Source organism: Ceraceosorus guamensis, assembly GCF_003144195.1.
Source record: "Ceraceosorus guamensis strain MCA 4658 unplaced genomic scaffold IE81scaffold_34, whole genome shotgun sequence".
NCBI classification, from domain to species: Eukaryota; Fungi; Basidiomycota; class Exobasidiomycetes; order Ceraceosorales; family Ceraceosoraceae; genus Ceraceosorus; species Ceraceosorus guamensis.
Genome location: NW_020290029.1, coordinates 133,619 through 151,782, shown reverse-complemented (window position 1 = coordinate 151,782; position 18,164 = coordinate 133,619). Strand labels below are relative to the sequence as shown.

The window sequence follows — 18,164 nt, the reverse complement described above, 5'->3', positions numbered from 1 at the left end:
AGCCAAGGGGCTTTATATAGAGGCACGACTGCGACCAGAACCGATGTCGAGCAAAACCAGCAAGGCACTCAAATTCAAGACTGATAGATTCACCTTCAGGCGTCACGGCAGCGCCCGATCACGTTCCAGCATGATCACGCGACCGCGGGCTGCTTCAGCATGATTACCCATTGAAGTTCTCGGTCTTTGTGATCAGAAGCGAAGCGTGAGAGCACTGACAAGAAGGCCAAGAATTGGTCCCCGACCAGAGGCTTGCTGTTCCTGAGTCTTCCGCCCAAGAAGATTCATGCGTTTGAAGATAACCAGTTCGCGGGGTTTTTTTTTTTTGCCACGAAGAAGAGCACGCGTTGTCGTGCGGACCTGCTGCAGCCTAAGATGCGTGTAGCCTGCACCGCGGCACACCTCCTTCTCCTCCTGCCTGACAGCTAACTGCAGCGATGCAGCTGCATGCTGCTTGCTGCACGGGAAGCTGATGATAAGGCGATAAGCGTACGATACGCGGAGACCAATCAGGGCTGTCAGTGAAGGCGACAGACAGGGGATGCGCACAACCTCGCGCTTTGCCAAGATACGTTCCTTCCAGAGGCCTTTCTTCTGGACGGCGGTATGGCGCTCCTGCCTAGCTACCTGACCTGTTGATGTGGCCAAGGAAGGGTCTTCAGCATCCGAAGTCGGATCGCGTCCCGAAATGTGGCTTGCGCGTGAGAGTATGGTTAGAAGCGAAAATTGAACAACACGATCACACGTCCCGCCCGAACAACGAGAGAGCCTGCTCGTAGCCGCCATCAGCCACATTTCCACCCGATCCTATAGGCCTCGTCTCCTAGACTCTGAGCAGCGGTACGTGACAGATGATATCTGAATGTGTCACACGATACGGTTTGCCCCACCGTCTGCGAAGGTCCGTCTTCCGATCAAGCTTGGCTCTGCAGCAGCATGTTCAAGTCGCGCCGTCCTTTCACAGCTGTCTGGATGGGGTCGCTTGCTGTGTGAAGTCGAGGCGAAATAAAAAGGGTTGAAATTTGTGGCTTGCTTGGTGAACTTTCGGGATCCAAAGCCTAGCCGACTGATGCGAGACTCGACTCTCGACTGTTCTGTCACAGCATGAGACTCAGACTTGCTTGACTTCAGATAACCTTTCATACTGTACCCCGTATTCCCTCTTTTGTGACGGTCGAGGCACACTCGCACGCGACAGACCCGCCGCGTCGCGTGCCGTGCGCGCGTGCAGCCCACGCAAAACTCGAATCAAGACTCGCTCGCAACACACGTGACGAAATCTCATCACGCGCATCTCGCGCGTCGCAACCGAACACTCTTGACTCATGACTTTCGACTCTCAACTCGCGGACCCTTGACCAATCTCGCCGACGACGACCACCATCCCCGTGCACGTTCAAAACTTGCGGTGGGTGTACGCGCACGATAGAAGGACTGGTCACATTAGCCATTCTCGACTCTTTGACCTCCCCAAGCCATTGCGCCTCACACAGATCCGCACTTGTCGACATGTCGAGCGCAGGAGTCAGGGCAGACACGCGAGCAGCAGCGGCTCAGGACACGTTGGATAGTGAGTGGCCGCTGTGTCAAAGACGCACGTGCTGCTGGTGTTTCCAAGCAACAAAGCTGGCACCTCAAGCAATCGAAGATCTTTCCGCTAATAGTCAGTTCAATTTCGCAGTCCTCTACGATATTTCTGTTCTGCTTCAGACGGGTCTGACTCGGGATCAACTCAGGGCATGTTCGGATGTGCTGGATGCGGGCGTGGGAGCCGAGGCAGTAGCTGTGAGTTGGCTTGGCAGCCAGCGGTGCTGGCAGGGGTCTTGCTAAATGGTGGTTCACCCTGCTGTGGCCTCATATCAATGCTGCGCACTTTCACTTCGACCTCCAGACGGCGGTACGAGAACTCAGGAAGCAAGGTGGACCTACCCCAAACGCTCATAAAAAGCGCCTGCGGGATTGAGCAGTGTCAGCTAGATGGAAAGAATCACCGACTTCGCCTGTATCATAATCAGCAACATTGACATTCAACACTGACCCAGACGTGCGTTGAAGGCCGCGCAAGGGGCCATCCTCATTCACGTGATTGCAGACGCTCTTAACAAGGTACAGGGTAGAATACAAGTTGTCCGAAGGAAGGCGGACCAAGGCGAGATGACGGCAGTGCGCGCCACCTCAGGGATGTTCGGATAGCCGAATGACCTTGTCCGTAGCCCCCCAAAAATTCTCAGGAGGCGGCGGCGGAAGGTTCTCGCCAGTCGATGAGCCGAAAAGCTGTGAGAGATACAGGTTAACGGGATCATCAGGGCGCAGCAGAGCGTCGAGTAAAGAGCCTGGTGAGGTGTTGGTGGAATTTGTAGGGACAGACGCGGAGAAAGCTTCCGAGCCGAAGGGACGCTGGACTTCTGGCAACTCCTCAAGGGTATGGCGCGACTCCGGCACGGCGTACGTGTGGGAGTCGAGAGCAGCCGTCGACGGGAAGTCTGCCTCGTTCTGGGTAGCATCGTGGCCCGCAATGGTAGCTACTTGCTGCGCCAGCGACGATTCGTCATTCTCCACCTCTCCCCGCGCGGCACTTTCCGAGAGGAGAGCATCGATCATGCGGCGCGTCGCTTTGGCGGCTTTTGCGCCGGATTTCGTGATTGGTGTGCCGTCGGATGTCTGCGACAAGGCGATTCGGTCAGCTTCGGCATGTTGGAATCTGATCTCTCTGCGCGACTTACAGTACGACCGGCAACAAAGTTCAGAGCGACAGTGACCTCTTCTCGAATAGCAATAGACTCTGGATCAGAGTGTCGACCTTGTCGCGCTTCCTCGAGAAGGTGCACCGCCAACAGCATTGCCGACATGTGGTTGTGTATTCGGAAAGCCGGGTACTGTAAAAGGGGTCGCGAACATCAGCAATCATTCGAGACGGATGAGAACTCTGCAGGCGCGCACCTTTTGAATCGCCCAGCTTATTCTGTCCATCTCGCTTCGGCAAAAGATGATGGTGCGGGCAGATTCAACAGACACCTTGACAGACGGCTCGTATGTTGGATCTCTGTAACCGCGCAGCATGTAGGGTCGATGCAGCATCAAAAGTCTGAAATGAACAGTCTCAATAATGATGAAACGTTGGCTGGCGAGATGAGGTCTTTGCGCCAGTGCTAGCTGGACGTGCTCCAAATTCTCGGACTCTCCATCGAGTCGCAAAAAGTCGGGCAAGTCCTGCAGGTGCAAAGACAAATTTCAGCTTGAGAAAAAAATTTGCGGGCTTGACACTGACGGCGGCCACTCACTTCCAGCACCTTGCGACATTTGCTGTCGAGGTCGAGCACCTTGGCATAGTCCATCTTGTCGCGAGCGACCGCATCCGTGCCCTCCCAAGCCAAGTGGGCCACAGCGCACGTAAAAGGAAACAAGCTGTTCTCAGTAGGCACTCCCCGAGCCTTTTCGATCGGTAGTTCCCAAGCCCTCTCGACCTCATCTCCCATGGGCAGCTCTTCCTCGTCCACATTGATTGGCGGCGTCGTATTGTACGTATGCGGGTCGATCTGCGCATGTCGATCGTACTGCTCGCTCATAAAGTAGGACACGAGAACGATGCTGCGGAAGGTCCGGCGCGCAGCTTCCCGAACTAGATGACTACGCTGCGGTATCTTGACACTGTGAGATCAGGACTTGTGTGAGTAGCCAATTCTACCGGCAAGTATTGCGTTCATCATCGAGGCTCACGTGATGGCTTCCGGGTCAGGTTTTCCCTGCGGATACAATGGAATTAAAACCTGCCCCATCAAGTACGGCTGATCCTCCCAGCCGGTAACGACCGAAGGTGTCTGTTCTTCGCTCATCCACTTTGCCTGATCGTCGTAGGCGCTACCCATGCGGTGCAAGCGCAAGAACAAGCTCATTCGTATCATCTGAAACAATTGTCGAGCATCATGAATTTGCGCTCGTCAGCCTTGGCAGAATCGGCCGCACTCACCATTGAGACACACATCGAGCACTCGATGAAGCGCGCGTGCGCAACTTGATACATGCGTATCTCCGCCAAAGCCATGACTAGGTTGAGGTTTGGCCGTTCCAACATGTCACAAACGGACATAAGGGTTTGACTCATTGCTACGTAAGCGCACGTTTCTGTTTCGCGCGGACGAGAGAAAGCTTCAGCATAATATGAGAAGGTCGCGTTCGGCTGCTCACTCACTTTCTGGAATGTCTTCCAATCGATCGACCAGCTTGTGATACACCAACGTCGTAGGCTCTGAGTACTCGATGCCGGCAGACAAAATTGCGAAAAGCAGCGCCAGGAACGTCAAATCAATGCATGGCAAGTCTGAGCCGCATTTCCCTCCATCCCATCGATTGATTTCCGCTCGCATGACCCCGAGCTGCAAATCAACAAGGCCTGTCAAAGCGGTGTCGTGGAAAGAGTCAACTGTCTGCGTACGACGCCGGACGCCCAGCGCGAATGATACTTACGATAGCTTGTTCCTGTACTGAGCCCGCTCATATGCACTGCTCTGTCAGCCGCAATGATGTGGTCCACCGTGGAGTCCTCTGGCAACAGATCGAGAGCCTCCTTGACCAGCTCTGTAGTTAGGCGCGCTTGAAATGGAAATCTGCCACCTGGCGGTCCTTGAACGCCCCACGTGGACATGTTGGCGCCTCGACCTTTGCCAGTGCCATTCGTCATCGAGGCATGAGGATGATTGCGAGCTATCATGGCGAGCGCGCCTGCAGCAAGACCCGTATTCGCTTCGTACATGCTGGCCGAAGATGGCGGTAACTTCCTCAATTGATTCAATTGTGTCTCCATATGCGTCAATTCCTCTGTGTCGATGTCTTGGCGCTCTGCAGATGCTGCTGCTGCCAAGTCTTCAGAGCCTGCCCTCTTCTTGCTCGATAGTTCCGTTTCGTTGGCACTGTCTTGCCCCAGCAATCGAGTAGTCGTGCGTGCCAGCTCGGATTCAAGCGCTCGGATCCGCTCGAGCATTGCAGGAACGTCTTCAGCCTTCGATGCACCACTAGCCTCCTCTGACGAGTCTATTCGCGCGGCCTCGCCTTGGTCCCAAGGATGCTGTGCAACCGCCTGTTGGGCGAGTTCAGGTGCGCTACCGTCTTGAGCCGAGTACCAAGTCGAGTCGTATGCGGTGTTAGTACCAGATATTGGGGCGGCATGCGCATCTGCTGGTGCGGCATTGTGATCCGCATCCAGACTCCACACGCAATCCGGCTCTTCGATGTGATGCTTCTTGCACTGGCCACAGTGAGGTCTCTGTTTGTCGCACTTGACTTTGCGCCTCTTGCAAGGAAGACAAGTATTGATCTTTCGCCGCTTGGGAGCGTGTGCGCCGTTATTGCTCCCTCGCGCTTTGCTATCTGACAAGCCATCCTGTTGGCTTTCATTGTGGTACAGCGCGCCCTCTTCCTCGCCATTCAGTCCCTCGTGCTCTCGGAAAGCTGCGACGTGCGTAAGGTCCTCGGCATGCTGCCCGACCACTCCTTCCGCTCCATCCACCGCCCCGCTATCCTCATAACCGTCCACGGCTTGCACTTGCGAGTAGTACAAATGGTCGTTGTGCTGGGCTTGATTCATCTCTTGGACTTCTTCGGAGGGCGCATACAATATCTCTTGGTGTGGGGGATCCAGATGTTCCGATACTGGTTCAGCAGGGAAATCCTCAGACTTGAGCGGCTGCATCGCAACAGCAGGCAGAGATAAGGAGCAGCAGCACCTTGACCGACTGCTGGTCCAGTCGAGGGAGCGTCCAAGCCTGCTGCACTTGCTCCTCCCGGGGACGAACGCGCTTCGCCGTCCTAGGTCGGCATGAAAGCTGCAAGTGCGACCCAAAAGCCGAGCGCGGCGGGTTGCAAGACAGCCACGATGAAAGCTCCGACGCTGATGCTGACGCTCTCACGATCACAATGGCGTCAAGACCTGCTCATCCCTGCCTCACGGATGGCTTGCGAGATTGACTGGGCGGTCTGTGCAAAGACAGTCAAAAGATGTGGATGAGACGCAACTGCCTGAGGTCCACGTATTTGCCGTTTGCATGGTGATGCTGTCTTCGCCTCAGGTAACTGACTCCCTGCTCGTCTGAACTTTCATGCGTGACGAGCGCCCGTGTGTAATAATGTCTGAAGTCGAAGCGGGACGCGTTTCGGACTTCCATGGATCGCACCCGCGCCTCGACCACGTGGGACGGACAGAGTTGCCGTCGTGAGCCGGGCGATGCAAGAGCATCGCCATGGGCTTGATCAGGTAGTACTTGGTGTATACCTGGACGCGATTCGAGAGTCACACTTCAGATGTGCATCTCATCGCGAAGCTTTCCCACCACGCCTCCTACATACTACATCATAGCACACACACCAGCGCCAGCTATCCAATATGGACCCTCTCGTCAACCGCCCGTGAGCACATTCTGCAAGTCTCGGCGCGGCTGGCGTGGAAATGTCGGACTGACCTCATTCCTCTCGTCCTGCTCGTGTGCAAACTACAGGAACACTGTGCCTCAGCGCCAAAGGCTCTACCAGGCTGACCCTCGTCCAGTCTACCAGCGCCTTCCCCGATCCCGTCTGTACATGGGTGAGTAGACATGCTTCAAGGCGAAAGGTGCACTGCCGCGCGAGGGTGCATGGCAAGGCTTTGAAGAGGGGCACCCGACTTGGCGCTCGCAGCACCAGGCACAGACCTCCTCTCCGAAGCTCGATGGCGCTTTCTCAGGATCATGGCGCACTCGCTTCGTTTTGAAGCTCAGTACGGCGAGCTGGCGCTACACAAAGCGCTGCGCTTACAGACTGCTTCAATCTGGCTTTACCTCATCTCACACCTCTCCCCACCTCGCGTCGCAGGCGTCTTCTTGACCCTCTTCTCCGCTGGCATCTGGGGAACCGTCGGAGGGATCTACAATGCTGCGCACGTGAGTAGGCCATTCAGCTACATAACGCAATGGTGTCTGCGGGGTACTTGGCGTTTGCAAGGAAAGGCATTTCGTCACCTGGGAGCGTCTTCTGCATTGGCGTGGAGTGGCCAGCCACCTTGGCGTGGTCGGAGAGCGGGAAAGCTGACGTGCGCTGCACCCTTTCGTGCAATCTTGCAGGGCAAGAAGGAGCCAGGCGCACCCTGATCCGCCTGCCATCGCCCGTCTCGCGACACGACACGTTGAATAGATTCATTGCCTCGCATTCCCACCTCTCGTGCTGCCTATGTTGGTCGGCCTACCTACAGCACATTGACGCTGCTTCTCTCGGGCCCGCCGCTGTTTTGGGTCATGGCTGTTGAGCATTCCATCCCTCATGCTTTGGTCTCTGGCAAAATGTGGTCTGGTTGCGAGGAACGCCGTTGCCTTATCAACGCTCCTTTTGCGTTCTGGTAGCGGCATTGGTGGTGGTGAGAAGAGAGCTGCTGCTGCTGCCGACGTCTAGATCACAGCCAAGAGCAATTGCGCCATCAAGGATGCGAGCGCACACTGAGCCTGACCTGTTGTTGAGGTTGCACGGCATCTTCGACTTTGATAATCAGGTGACGCTGCTGGTACTGCACATGCGATATGGAGGGAGTGGCGCCTTGTGCCGGAAGCGGAGGACCCTAGCTATACCAATGACTGACTCCTGTATGCGTGCTTCCAGCCGTGCTCCTGCTTGTCGTTGCACGTCATCTGTACCTTGCCTGTCCAGCTCCCTTGCTGCTTCTCCCGTGGTGGCCTACATCGCAAAGCCGGTCTACATGCTGTTACATCACGCTCGCTCAGAGGTCGGTAAGTTGTGCGAGCATTGACTATCGTGAATCTTGAATCAAGAATGTGAATGGTGAATCAACACCGACCTGCCTGACGCGTCGGACGCAGTGCGGGTGCTTCCAAACTCGCTCCAACAGCCCCGCAAAGATCCATCCGCTCGTCTGCAACATCCTCAGCATACTCTGCACCCCTAGAAGATCTCGCTGCTTCGAGTTGCTGGCGCTTTTCTCCCCTCCTCCAGTTTCATCTTCTGCATTTTCCCCTTTCATCGGAGCCTTTCTGCCATAATGTCCACCGCTCCGAGCGCATCCTCCTTGTCAGGCCCGGCCAGCACCAGTCAAACCTTCTCAGCCAAGGAGTTCTTCGACACTCAACCGGCTCCAGCTTCGCTCGGCGCTCACACCGCTCTAGTCAGAGATTTCGTGCAGCGACAGCAAAAGGAGGGTCGTAGCGTTGTGCTCGTTACTGTGAGTTGTAACCCTTAGCGGTATTTTGCGTGCGAGGAGAGAGCATGTCGACTTCTGAAGGGGGAGGAGCTCAGCGATGGGCGCTTGTCGCTTTTCACAGAGCGGCGGGACCACTGTACCACTGGAGCAAAACGTGTGAGCAGATGCCGTGAGCCCAGCGCTGGCGGGACGACCGACCTGACAAAGCCATCTACTTTCTCCATCAGGGTTCGCTTTCTGGACAATTTCAGCGCGGGGACAAGAGGAGCGACTTCGGCGGAGTACTTTCTATCACAAGGCTATGCAGTCATCTTTATGCACCGACAGCACTCCTTGGCGCCCTATACTCGGCATTACAGTCACACCACCAACCCCTTCTTGGATCTGCTGGCGGAGCCGCAGGAGGGCGATGACACTGCTCCTTCCTCTCTGAATGCTCCGGATGGCTGGAGGCTGGGAATGGGAAGAGGCCCACACACTCACAGCAAGGTGGTGCCGATAGACGACGGCGCAGAAGCACAACCTCAACAGTCTCAAGCAAGAGCGGCAGGAGCCAGCTCTCATCCTATCCTAGTGAAGTCCAAACACACCGAAAAGCTTCTGCCAGTACTAAGAGCATATCACGCTGCTCAAAAAGCTCAAACCCTGCTGCGCATACCCTTTGTCACCGTCACTGACTACCTTTTCCTACTGAGGGCGGTCTCGGGCGAGATGCAGACTTTGGGGCGGCGAGGGATGTACTACCTCGCTGCTGCAGTAAGCGATTTCTTCGTGCCGGAGCAAAAGACTGTGAGTAGCTTGAAGGGTATGAGGCAAGTTTGGATGCTATGCAGCGACTTTTTGTGGTGCACTGACGTCAGGTCTGGGCTGCTCTCATTAGCCTCAGCATAAGATTCAGTCAGGAAAGGGCTCGCTGGTCATCGAGATGGATCAGGTGCCAAAGGTGTTGAGACCAATGGTGCAGGACTGGGCCCCTGAGGGCTACGTGGTCAGCTTCAAGGTGCGTATTCGTGCGTTGAGGTTCAATTACCCAACACTCGAGCGCTCATCCTCTCAAACCCCCCCTTCAACTTTTCGCTCTCAGCTCGAGACGGACCCGAAGCTTCTCATCCCAAAGGCTCGCGGAGCTCTGGAGAGATACGGCCATCAATTGGTCATCGGCAACGATTTGACACGCAGAAAAGAAGAGGTTGTCTTCGTAGAATTGGAAAAGGAGGAGAGATGGTTGCGGCTGTCAGAAATGAGGGAAGCTTTGCGAGGGGGGTTGGGAGGCGAAGTCGAGATCGAAGAAGCCATTGTCAAGGAACTGTGCCACAGGCATCAGCAATGGTTTCAGCAAGCAAAGCTGGGCTAATGCCGCACTTCGTTTCTCTGTGTCTAGCAATGAGATGATAGAGCCTGGTCTGGGAATGGCACGTGAGCGCTACAGATCAAAGCCTAGGGCGGACAGCATGAGCACGAGCCCTGGCCAATTGGTGCTCTGAATCTGAAACCGGCGTCCCTTTTTCCTCGCTAATACATATCTCGAAGCATCATCAGCTTCCGTTAGCCGACCTATAGAATCATGCTTCGTCCCATCTGATGCTCCTCCACTCTTGCACGCTCTTCCTAGCAAGCAAAAGAGCCTTGGTGTTCCTGACGATGTCATCGGTGCTAACAAACACCTTTTCTTCTCCCCTGATGGCTCTAGCGACATTCTGATAGTAGCATCCATACGTTCCAGGCAACGTAGGAATGTCTTGAGCAGTCAGCAAGGGCTGAACGGGAGTCGCGCCATTTGCGCCTGCAGAGGGCACTGCGGCTGGTGCTGCGGAAGTCGTGAGACGTCCAAGACGGATGGACAGAGGATCAGAATCGCCGTAGCTACCGAACGAAGCATCCAGAGGGGTAGAGCCAGCTTTCAATTGATTCTCTTGAGGGTCCAATCCGCGCTTCTCGTACTGTCACGGATGCCAGCCGCATGCATTCGCCACGTCAGTCATGTTCATATTTGCACCCTTCGTAATCGGTGTACTCACGCTTCCGCGCGTACCGCAGACGTTCCATCGTATTTGCTCCTCATCCGTCTTGCTAGCAATACAGCTCGCGCTGAGAGTCACTCTCAATCCTCCAAGCTTGGTGCCTGGAGGTGGAGCGATGCTGTCAGGAGGTAGAGGAGCAGAAGGAGGATAGTGGAAGTGGACCAAAAAGTCGTCCTCCACGTTGTGCGATGCGTCTCGGCCAGACGTAGCAAATGCTGTGATGCGCTCGGGGACACCGAAGGCGTCCAAAGCTTTCCGCAACATTGCGGCATCAGCTTCGAACCGCTTGCCTATTGTCACACTTCCAACTCACCCTGATCGACAAGATGTGCCCCAAGATCCCAAAGCACTCCTCCACCTTCTTCCCAACCCTTTTCCTCCCTCCAACCCCCCTTTCTCAGGGGTCTGAAACGATCAAAGCGACTCTCCACCGAGACTGGAGCGCCGATGGGCGACGGATGATCGCTGCTCGATGGTCTGAGTAGTGAGAGAAGTGTCAAGTAGTCGCCGTCCAGCCTGCGGTCTGGGAGAGACAGGGCGTAAGTTGCCCACCTATCACCCACTCATGGCGCGAAATCACACTCACTCTGATACGCGGTGCAGACCACTCCGTTCCTCCGCTCCGCCTCTTTGATGCTCTCTGCCTCCTCATTGGTGAGCGCAGCCGGCTTCTCGATCACGACATGGCAGCCCTTGTCCAAGGCATGCACAGCAAAGTCTCTGTGCGTCGCGTTGGCAGTGGTGATGACGACCAGGCTGCCTTTTGGCAAGTGGTCGAACACCGATTCGAAAGTTGGCGCGATCTTGACATCCGGGAAACGTGCTGATGCGTCCGGGCCAGACTTGCTCCCCGGACGCTGTTGGATTGTGTGTAGAGTAAAGTCATGAGGACTAGAGAGGATCAGGGGGAGGTGAAAGGTGCGTGCGGAAGAGCCGTAGCCAATCAGAGCCACAGGGATGGGTGCTGCAGAACCTCTTGCGACGGGCGCTTGAGCAGACTCATTAGCGTTGATGGCGACCGACATCACGAAGGTTAGAGACTGATGTGAAAATTAGCGCCAATTCGTCGATCTTGGTGTTAGCGCACGGGAAGATGAAGTCCCAAATCTAGGTGAGCGAGCGAGAGAGCGGACTTTTGATAGATGTGCTTCTATGGTCCTGCTGTGCCCGCCCATCATGCAGGGAGCAGTGCTTGATCGCAGATTTAAAAGGCCGTGCGAGCGACGCGTGCGATCGAGCCACGTCAGCAAGGAGGGCCCGAAGAAGTCATTCAAATTCATGATTGAGTTTTGAGTAGGAAATCAGAGACTGCAGTCACGAGTTCAAATCGTGAATTGAATCCAGAACCAAAGATCACGTAAATCAATGAAGACGTGCGCGCAGCTAGACTGGCGGGCGCTTGTGAAATCGCGGCCAGCAATTGACCATCGGGCCAACAAATCGTCAGATAAACAATGAAATTCAAGCTCACGTGCCGGACTGGCTTGCAGCCAAAAGAAAGAATTCGCATTCAGGATTCAAAATTGTGATTCTTGATTAATCAAGAGATTGGTTTCACGTCGAGATTGGCCCGTTCCGCTGGCTTGCCCTCGCCACGCTGCGCACGCACGCACGCACGTACGCCCAGCTGCAGGCGCTGGCATAAAGCTCAAACGCCCATGGCAAGCAAGCACGCGCACGCGCACGCGCACGCGCACATGCGGTCATCGTCGGCGTGGTGTTTCCCTCTTTCGCATGGAAAGTCTCGATTCAAGTCTTGATCGAGTGACCTCAGCTGTGTGCGTCACATTTACACAAATGGCAGCAGCAGCAGCAGCAGCAGCAGCTGCAGCTGCTCTTTCAGTCAGTACCATCACTATCACTGCTCGTGCACAGCCAGGATACCTCAGTCGGTGGTAATTCAAAGGACACTCGATTCTTTGAGACGGAGGACTCAGGAAGATTTGCATGCGCTTCACTGCAAGCTCTCGACCCACCTCCACGTATCCTCTAGCAGGCTTTGTTTTGAGCTTCACCATCAGTCTCTGCACGGCATCTGCGTACCAGCGACTCACGAGCATCAGAACATGTCGGCCAACATTACAGGGCGGGGCGTAGCAAGGGCTACAGCAGCCGACTTTTTCGTGCCTCGCATCCCCTTGCTCCCGCCCACGTCAGCCCTCACACCACCGCTAGACGTCTCTGCAGGGTACCTGCCTGCCAGACCCCCTCCCGTCGGCTCAGGGCCAGATGCCGGGCCCGAAGGTGATGCGCACCTCTACTTTGTGCTGGAGAGGGCCAGACACGTGGCGGACAAGAGGAGGCTGATCATCTGGAACAATGGTGGCCCTGTGAGTGCATGAGCATGGCTGGACCCACGAATCACAGGGGACACTTGGCAGCTGACTGATGGATGTCGTCTGTGCTGTAGGGATGCTCAAGCTTCGACGGAGTCATGATGGAGATTGGTCCCTTTCGACCCGACGGCAAAGGCTCGCTCGAGTGGACCACGCAAGGGGGCGCCTGGAACGAGTACGCAGACGTTCTGTACCGTGAGTTCCGCTAGCTCTCAGAAGCACGACATCGATACTCGCACCTGACATCTTGGCGCTGCTTCTCCACTAAACAGTCGATCAGCCAGTAGGCACGGGCTTTTCGTACGCTAGCACATCGGCATACGCGAAGAGTCTGCCTCAAGCCGCTGACGAAGTGAGGTACTTCATAGAGCGCTTCGTAGAAGTATACCCAGAGTACGCTGCCGGAAATGGCGTGGACGTCTACATTGCTGGAGAGAGCTAGTGAGTCGCAAGTAGACGCTGTATATAGCGAGGTCGATAAGAGCTCACTGTCTGTCTGACTTGGTGTACATGATCGGTCACGTAGCGCCGGGCAGTAGTGAGTAAAGCGTCCATCAGTCCATCAGCGGCGTTTCCGAACTTTGTGTGATTTGCTTGTTGAATTGCGACGCTCTCAGCATCCCCTTCGAGGCATCTGCACTCACTCGCTCTCCTCAGCCAGTTGATCTACGAGGCATCGCGCTGGGCAACGGATACATCGATCCCGCAGCTCAGGGAGGCAGCGAATTGGAAATGATGATCTGGTCGGGTGTCTGGAAAGAAGGGGGCAAGGTGAGCTGCCGTAGGAGAGCTGCTCGCACCGACAGTAGGCTCACAAAAGTGCTACGACTCGCAGGAATGGACGGAGGCGAATAAGCAATGGCTCAAGTGCAAAGCTGACCTGGACAAGCTGGTCGGCAGCCCGCGGGATACCCCAGCATGTTCTCGTATGCTCCCAACAATTATTGACATCACGACTCAGAAGTGCGTGTACGCCGTGGGTCCGCTGCGCTGACAGAACACAACTCTAACGGCGCAGTCGTTCCTAATGCAGAGTCGCTGGACAGAGCAAGGCAAGATGCATCAACATTTACGATGTCCGTCTCTCGGACACCTCCCCAGATTGCGGCATGAATTGGCCGCCCATCATCAAGCCGACCTACGACTACTTGGCGCGCTCAGACGTGCGCAAAGCTTTGCATGTGGACGAAGTCAAAAAACCCGAAGCGTGGATAGAGTGTTCGCATCGCGTTGGCGGAGCTTTGAAAGAAAATAACCCGCAAAGTAGCAAGATACACATTCCCGAGCTACTCCGAAAGGGCATCAAGGTGATGCTCTTTGCAGGCGATCAGGATCTGATCTGCAACCATATTGGCGTGGAGAGGATCCCACGGCATTTGGACTGGGAGGGCGCCGCTAGCTGGGAAGTAAGTTGAGGACGCAATCGACTGCGGTGTCACAATGCAGAACAGACCGAGAGCAAGCTCACCTGGTTTCTCTGTACCTCTCAGGGAGAAGCCACCAAGAAGGACTGGTTTGTTAACAATAACAAGGCGGGCTACTGGCGAGAAGCGCGCAATCTCACGTATGTCAGCATAGCCGGAGGATCCCACATGGTCGGCTTTGACAAGCCAGTCGAGTCACACGACATGATGTTGAGATTCATGGGTGTGGATTTGATGGGAGCTGCTGGGCCCTCCGCTAGAATTCCTTCGCGCGTTGAAGGAGAGCCTGACAGAATGCTAGTGGTTGCTCCGAATCCTGGAAAGGGCGATGGATCTACGGATAATCGACCCATGATTCCTGGTGTCGACGGAAAGACGGAAGAACAGGTAGCCGAAGAGGCCAAGTGGGCGGCGTACTAGTGAGTTGAACAAGGTGCGACCACGCCCGCCGGCCCCCGTTGGCTCCGCAATCTCACCTTCCTCTCCTGTCGCGTTCAGCAATGCGGGCTCGGCAGCTCTTGTCGTGCTCTTGATCCTCGTCGGCGTTGGAGCTCTCATCCTCCTTCGACTGCGGAAGCAGTCTCGCCGTTCGACGAGCATGCTCGGTCGAGGTGGGCGACCCGTCGCGCGCGAGGACACGCACGAGCTCGAACACTTGGTAAGGGATCCAGCGTCTGGCGAGTACGCGGATGATGAGGACAAGCTGGACGACGAGGAAGCCCAGAGCGGATTGAGCAGCGCCAGGAAGAGTCCGGCTGGAACACGGCGGGCAGGCAATGCGGTGCAGGAAGATCAAACCGTCTTCGACGTGGGGGATAGCGACGATGAGGGACCTACACCTAGGACCGCCAATTCTTCAAGCGTCAGGAGACCATAAAATGTTGCGGAGAATTTTTGAATGTCATTGACTCTGCCTGCCAATTTCTAATGCAATCAACACGGGGCTTGCGAAATTGCCGCTCGTCTAGTGATATTCATTGATCCGCAGCAAAGAGGCTGCAGCCCGCCAATGTGTTGCCATACGTTCTTGATCATTCATGGCAGACCCGGAACAGCACCTTTGACCCGGACAGAAAATTAGGGTGAAAGAGTAGTATTGAAAGTCCATATCAGGGATGGGAGTGCGCGGAGAAGAGAATGCGTGCTAAGCGGTAGCCACGTGTAAATTGCAAGTCTAAAAAATGAATGCGAATAGAGGGGCTGTAGGGGGCGAGAGCGAGCTGGAAATGTGCAGGGAGGGGGGGGGCATGTGAAATGGCAAGGCGAGGCTGAAGCAAGCAAGGTAGCAGATTGGTGACGAGTTTGAGTATGGGAAATGGAATGAGCGGGGTCATCGGATGGCCCGGAGAGGGGGAGATGGAGAAGTCCTTTAGAGAACAGCGATGGCTGCTACGAGGGCTGCACCTGCTGCGACAAAGAGACCAGCAGCGGCATTGCCACCCTTCATCTCTGCTCCATTTCCGCTGAACCCGGATGGAGATGAAGTGGCAGCAGCGAGAGCGCGGCCGTTGGACGAAGTTGCGGCGTTGACCTTGGCGGTGACGGTGGCGGTAGCGCTAGACGTCGTCGTGGTGCTGCTGCTGCTGCTGCCGCCGCTGCTCGCGTTCTTGGCGACGGCGGTGAGAGCGGTCGTGTCACCGTTGGTGATGCTTGCTGCAGACTTGCAGTTGGAGCTGCTAGGGGCAGGGTGCGCCTCGGGCGTATTGCCGTGGTCTTGGAAGAAGGTGCTGCTTCCGTAAATGCCAGGAGGCAGAGCAACGTCGGCCTCGCAGCTGTCGAAAGTGTGCTCGTCATAGTTTCCGGGCATGACCCAGGAGCAACCCATGGTGTCGTAGATGTGTTGGCAAAGGGCTTGATCTTGTCCCGACTTGCTCTTGCAGGCACGAATGCAGAGCTCCGAGTCCGACATGTAGTTCATCCACTCGTGGATCTGAGACGGTCTGCCGTCCTTGCTGAAGGCGGTAGAGAAGACGAGACCACCGATGGGGTTGCCGTTACCGTCGGCACCGTGAGGATCGAGCTCACCACCAGCGTCTCCCTTGGCAATGTTGAGCTTGGTGAAGTCTCCTCGGGCAGTCACTTGAACGTAACGCTTCGTCTTGATAAAGTGAGCACCAGTGACCGTGCCGTCGGGAATGAGCCTCGTTCCGTAGCCTGACTTTGTGCACCAGGCGACTTCCTCGCGCTCTGTGTTGCCGACCTCACTGTTGGGCGTGGGGGCGGAAAAGACGCACCAATCGTCGATGGAGTTGATAAAGATGTTCTGGCACATGGAATCGGAAGACGACTTGCCCCACTGCGTGCACTGGTTCGTGCCGGTCTGACCTTGTTGCCAGGTCTTGGGCAGATTGTCCAGAGTGAAGTCGGCATCCGAAGCATCGCGGGCCGTCACGTTGGCGTGTCTGGCATGGTAAGCGGGCGATCGGATGATCTTGGCATCGGCATTGTTGGACAGGGTTAATGCGACTGCGAGCAGCGCGACGGAAATTTTGCTTTTAGCAGCGATCATGTTGAATCAGTAGAAGATGCGAGACGGGAGACGCGGGGGGAAGGCGAAAAAGGCTTGGCTTCAAGCTCAAGACGTCAAAAGTAAATGTAGCAGTGATAGACCGTAGGGGTCGGTGGGAGCAAGCTTCGCAATGCGTTTGGCCTGAGTTGGATGAGTAGCAACGAGTCAGAGACAGAAGGAGCTATGAGGGAATGTGGGAGTTTGAGCAGAAGTGGTCGATAGGGAACATAAAGTAGTGCTGAGTGCGATTCGAATGGTCATGTGAAGGGCCCTCGACGACGGCTGCAATCAGTCACGTACACCCGCGACACCAACGGCCCACAAGCTCTGCTGGACAGGAGCATCCGCCCGCCTGTGCCAAACGACGGGCACAAAAGTACCTGCCCCTGCGAAGCTTTGACAGGCGAGTTGCCTGGACGCGACTAGGTTTGTGCAAACTCCGCACCTGAACGGTAGTGGGTGACGTGCATCAATAGCAGCAACGAAGATCGCAGACAATTCCACTGCCGCCGGCAGCAGCACGAGGGCAAAGCTCGTACTGTATTCAACGGTCCACGACAGCGGGCGACAAGAATAGATCCGCTATCGTCGCTTCCTGTGCTACAACGTATGTGACTACTAGCTGCAGTACCACACCTCCGGCACTGTTGCTGCGTATGAACCTCTGGTCAATCACGAGTATGTGAGTGAGTGCCTGTTCAGTATCGCATCGACGCAGCAGCAGCAGGCTGCTTAATTGCTGCTGCATGGCCAGCAGATGCCGATCCGGCGGAAGAGTTGCGCATGCATGCATTTAAACATGCCTCTGGCCTACACTCACACTCACGACTCGTGACTTGCATGGCAGCCACGCATGCATCAGCTCCAGGACCACCCGTCGGTGTCAAAAAGAAAGTGCCGACTCGGCACGATGGCTGGCTGGTAGAAGTCAGACTGACTTGACTGGCAGTGACGTGAAGGTGTACCTATCACCTGGCCCTCCTCTTGCCTATTTGGAAGGCACACATGCACAATCAGGTGACGAGTATAGGCCAAGGAGGAGAATCTTTAGAGTCACCAGTGTGCTTTCCTTCTTGCCGAGATAGCTGTCAGTCGCGCTCGGTCATCTCCGCTTTGTGCGATTTGTGAGTTCCGCAATCTCGAGGGGTGAGCTAGCTATTATTATTGTAGGCGGCCGCTTTCCTGCCCGCGTTGGAGCGCAGAATCTCCGTTCTGCCGCTGGAGTCCGTCGCTGGTGTGCATAAACACAGACGTGGGTGCATGCATGCATGCATGCTGCCGCTGGCCCGCGGCTCTTGCGGTGGCGGAGATATCTATACAAGGCAAACAGATTCGTGATCGCGACCGAGACCAGACACCACGCACAGGGAGAGAGAGAGGGGCTTGCGTGCCTGGGAGCGGCCACGATGATCGCCTTTGCCTTCGCTAGTGGTACTCACACCTCATGACCGTGTACTGTACAGTGCTTGCGTTTGCTATAAGCGCGAGCTGCATGCTTTTCCTAGATTAGCGTCTCGGGCTTCACCGCATGTTTGCGCGTAGGTAGGCAGGCAGGCTCCTCTCCCCGCGCAATGTATGCGAGTCACCTTTTGGCATCCTCATCCACCGCGCCGCTAGCCGCGCTGTTTCGCGAGAGCGGTATGTGCACTCTGGCTCTTCTCAAATCGTCAGATGTTGCGGTTCTCCAACAAAATGTCAATC

The 18,164-nt window shown here is 55.7% G+C and overlaps 8 protein-coding genes across 8 annotated transcripts; 4 read left to right on the top strand and 4 right to left on the bottom strand.

The window, feature by feature from the left end:
* Positions 1 to 145: 145 nt before the first annotated feature.
* On the bottom strand, positions 146 to 1,115 carry IE81DRAFT_146584 (hypothetical protein). The gene has a single exon (XM_025510402.1). The coding sequence runs from the start codon at positions 793 to 795 to the stop codon at positions 193 to 195; it is 603 nt and encodes a 200-aa protein (XP_025369226.1). The 5' UTR covers positions 796 to 1,115; the 3' UTR covers positions 146 to 192.
* A 34-nt stretch (positions 1,116 to 1,149) lies between these two features.
* On the top strand, positions 1,150 to 2,111 carry IE81DRAFT_323891 (hypothetical protein). The gene is made up of 4 exons (XM_025514084.1): positions 1,150 to 1,570; positions 1,682 to 1,801; positions 1,834 to 1,838; positions 1,892 to 2,111. Exons 1-4 carry the CDS (start codon positions 1,510 to 1,512, stop codon positions 1,961 to 1,963), a joined length of 258 nt encoding a protein of 85 aa, XP_025369225.1. The 5' UTR covers positions 1,150 to 1,509; the 3' UTR covers positions 1,964 to 2,111.
* On the bottom strand, positions 2,052 to 6,052 carry IE81DRAFT_366950 (hypothetical protein). Its single transcript, XM_025517043.1, has 8 exons — positions 4,465 to 6,052; positions 4,190 to 4,390; positions 3,968 to 4,122; positions 3,718 to 3,902; positions 3,282 to 3,648; positions 2,941 to 3,210; positions 2,724 to 2,876; positions 2,052 to 2,661 (listed from the first exon to the last, which is right to left on the bottom strand). Exons 1-8 carry the CDS (start codon positions 5,684 to 5,686, stop codon positions 2,176 to 2,178), a joined length of 3,039 nt encoding a protein of 1,012 aa, XP_025369224.1. The 5' UTR covers positions 5,687 to 6,052; the 3' UTR covers positions 2,052 to 2,175.
* A 225-nt stretch (positions 6,053 to 6,277) lies between these two features.
* Positions 6,278 to 7,575, top strand: IE81DRAFT_323888 (hypothetical protein). Its single transcript, XM_025514083.1, has 4 exons — positions 6,278 to 6,399; positions 6,489 to 6,574; positions 6,841 to 6,908; positions 7,089 to 7,575. The coding sequence occupies exons 1-4, from the start codon at positions 6,377 to 6,379 to the stop codon at positions 7,113 to 7,115; spliced, it is 204 nt and encodes a 67-aa protein (XP_025369223.1). The 5' UTR covers positions 6,278 to 6,376; the 3' UTR covers positions 7,116 to 7,575.
* A 106-nt stretch (positions 7,576 to 7,681) lies between these two features.
* On the top strand, positions 7,682 to 9,877 carry IE81DRAFT_323887 (DFP-domain-containing protein). Its single transcript, XM_025514082.1, has 6 exons — positions 7,682 to 7,745; positions 7,836 to 8,194; positions 8,295 to 8,329; positions 8,401 to 8,962; positions 9,054 to 9,173; positions 9,258 to 9,877. The coding sequence occupies exons 2-6, from the start codon at positions 8,015 to 8,017 to the stop codon at positions 9,525 to 9,527; spliced, it is 1,167 nt and encodes a 388-aa protein (XP_025369222.1). The 5' UTR covers positions 7,682 to 7,745; positions 7,836 to 8,014; the 3' UTR covers positions 9,528 to 9,877.
* Positions 9,298 to 11,460, bottom strand: IE81DRAFT_323886 (NAD(P)-binding protein). Its single transcript, XM_025514081.1, has 4 exons — positions 10,781 to 11,460; positions 10,508 to 10,717; positions 10,192 to 10,445; positions 9,298 to 10,113 (listed from the first exon to the last, which is right to left on the bottom strand). Exons 1-4 carry the CDS (start codon positions 11,217 to 11,219, stop codon positions 9,736 to 9,738), a joined length of 1,281 nt encoding a protein of 426 aa, XP_025369221.1. The 5' UTR covers positions 11,220 to 11,460; the 3' UTR covers positions 9,298 to 9,735.
* Positions 11,461 to 11,908: 448 nt separating this feature from the next.
* Positions 11,909 to 14,898, top strand: IE81DRAFT_323885 (alpha/beta-hydrolase). Its single transcript, XM_025514080.1, has 9 exons — positions 11,909 to 12,524; positions 12,605 to 12,725; positions 12,803 to 12,971; positions 13,057 to 13,068; positions 13,148 to 13,301; positions 13,366 to 13,493; positions 13,564 to 13,936; positions 14,021 to 14,373; positions 14,453 to 14,898. Exons 1-9 carry the CDS (start codon positions 12,261 to 12,263, stop codon positions 14,829 to 14,831), a joined length of 1,953 nt encoding a protein of 650 aa, XP_025369220.1. The 5' UTR covers positions 11,909 to 12,260; the 3' UTR covers positions 14,832 to 14,898.
* Positions 14,899 to 15,323: 425 nt separating this feature from the next.
* IE81DRAFT_334672 (hypothetical protein) lies at positions 15,324 to 16,463 on the bottom strand (the record flags this gene model as incomplete). The annotated part of the gene is made up of 2 exons (XM_025515420.1): positions 15,324 to 16,292; positions 16,347 to 16,463. 2 exons carry the CDS (start codon positions 16,461 to 16,463, stop codon positions 15,324 to 15,326), a joined length of 1,086 nt encoding a protein of 361 aa, XP_025369219.1.
* Between the last annotated feature and the right edge of the window lie 1,701 nt (positions 16,464 to 18,164).

Bases quoted from the DNA above. Each gene is read 5' to 3' on its own strand.
- IE81DRAFT_146584 (XM_025510402.1), bottom strand. From the start codon at position 795: ATGTGGCTGATGGCGGCTACGAGCAGGCTCTCTCGTTGTTCGGGCGGG.
- IE81DRAFT_323891 (XM_025514084.1), top strand. From the start codon at position 1,510: ATGTCGAGCGCAGGAGTCAGGGCAGACACGCGAGCAGCAGCGGCTCAG. The intron at 1,571-1,681 runs GTGAGTGGCCGC...TCAATTTCGCAG, and splicing joins GGCTCAGGACACGTTGGATA to TCCTCTACGATATTTCTGTT.
- IE81DRAFT_366950 (XM_025517043.1), bottom strand. From the start codon at position 5,686: ATGCAGCCGCTCAAGTCTGAGGATTTCCCTGCTGAACCAGTATCGGAA. The intron at 4,123-4,189 runs GTGAGTGAGCAG...CGCGCGAAACAG, and splicing joins ATTGGAAGACATTCCAGAAA to AAACGTGCGCTTACGTAGCA. The intron at 3,649-3,717 runs GTGAGCCTCGAT...CTGATCTCACAG, and splicing joins CCTGACCCGGAAGCCATCAC to TGTCAAGATACCGCAGCGTA.
- IE81DRAFT_323888 (XM_025514083.1), top strand. From the start codon at position 6,377: ATGGACCCTCTCGTCAACCGCCC. The intron at 6,575-6,840 runs GTGAGTAGACAT...CTCGCGTCGCAG, and splicing joins CCGATCCCGTCTGTACATGG to GCGTCTTCTTGACCCTCTTC. The intron at 6,909-7,088 runs GTGAGTAGGCCA...GCAATCTTGCAG, and splicing joins GGATCTACAATGCTGCGCAC to GGCAAGAAGGAGCCAGGCGC.
- IE81DRAFT_323887 (XM_025514082.1), top strand. From the start codon at position 8,015: ATGTCCACCGCTCCGAGCGCATCCTCCTTGTCAGGCCCGGCCAGCACC. The intron at 8,195-8,294 runs GTGAGTTGTAAC...CGCTTTTCACAG, and splicing joins GTAGCGTTGTGCTCGTTACT to AGCGGCGGGACCACTGTACC. The intron at 9,174-9,257 runs GTGCGTATTCGT...TTTCGCTCTCAG, and splicing joins GCTACGTGGTCAGCTTCAAG to CTCGAGACGGACCCGAAGCT.
- IE81DRAFT_323886 (XM_025514081.1), bottom strand. From the start codon at position 11,219: ATGTCGGTCGCCATCAACGCTAATGAGTCTGCTCAAGCGCCCGTCGCA. The intron at 10,718-10,780 runs GTGAGTGTGATT...TGTCTCTCCCAG, and splicing joins GGTCTGCACCGCGTATCAGA to ACCGCAGGCTGGACGGCGAC. The intron at 10,446-10,507 runs GTGAGTTGGAAG...TGTTGCGGAAAG, and splicing joins GGCACATCTTGTCGATCAGG to CTTTGGACGCCTTCGGTGTC.
- IE81DRAFT_323885 (XM_025514080.1), top strand. From the start codon at position 12,261: ATGTCGGCCAACATTACAGGGCGGGGCGTAGCAAGGGCTACAGCAGCC. The intron at 12,525-12,604 runs GTGAGTGCATGA...TCTGTGCTGTAG, and splicing joins TCTGGAACAATGGTGGCCCT to GGATGCTCAAGCTTCGACGG. The intron at 13,494-13,563 runs GTGCGTGTACGC...TTCCTAATGCAG, and splicing joins ATTGACATCACGACTCAGAA to AGTCGCTGGACAGAGCAAGG.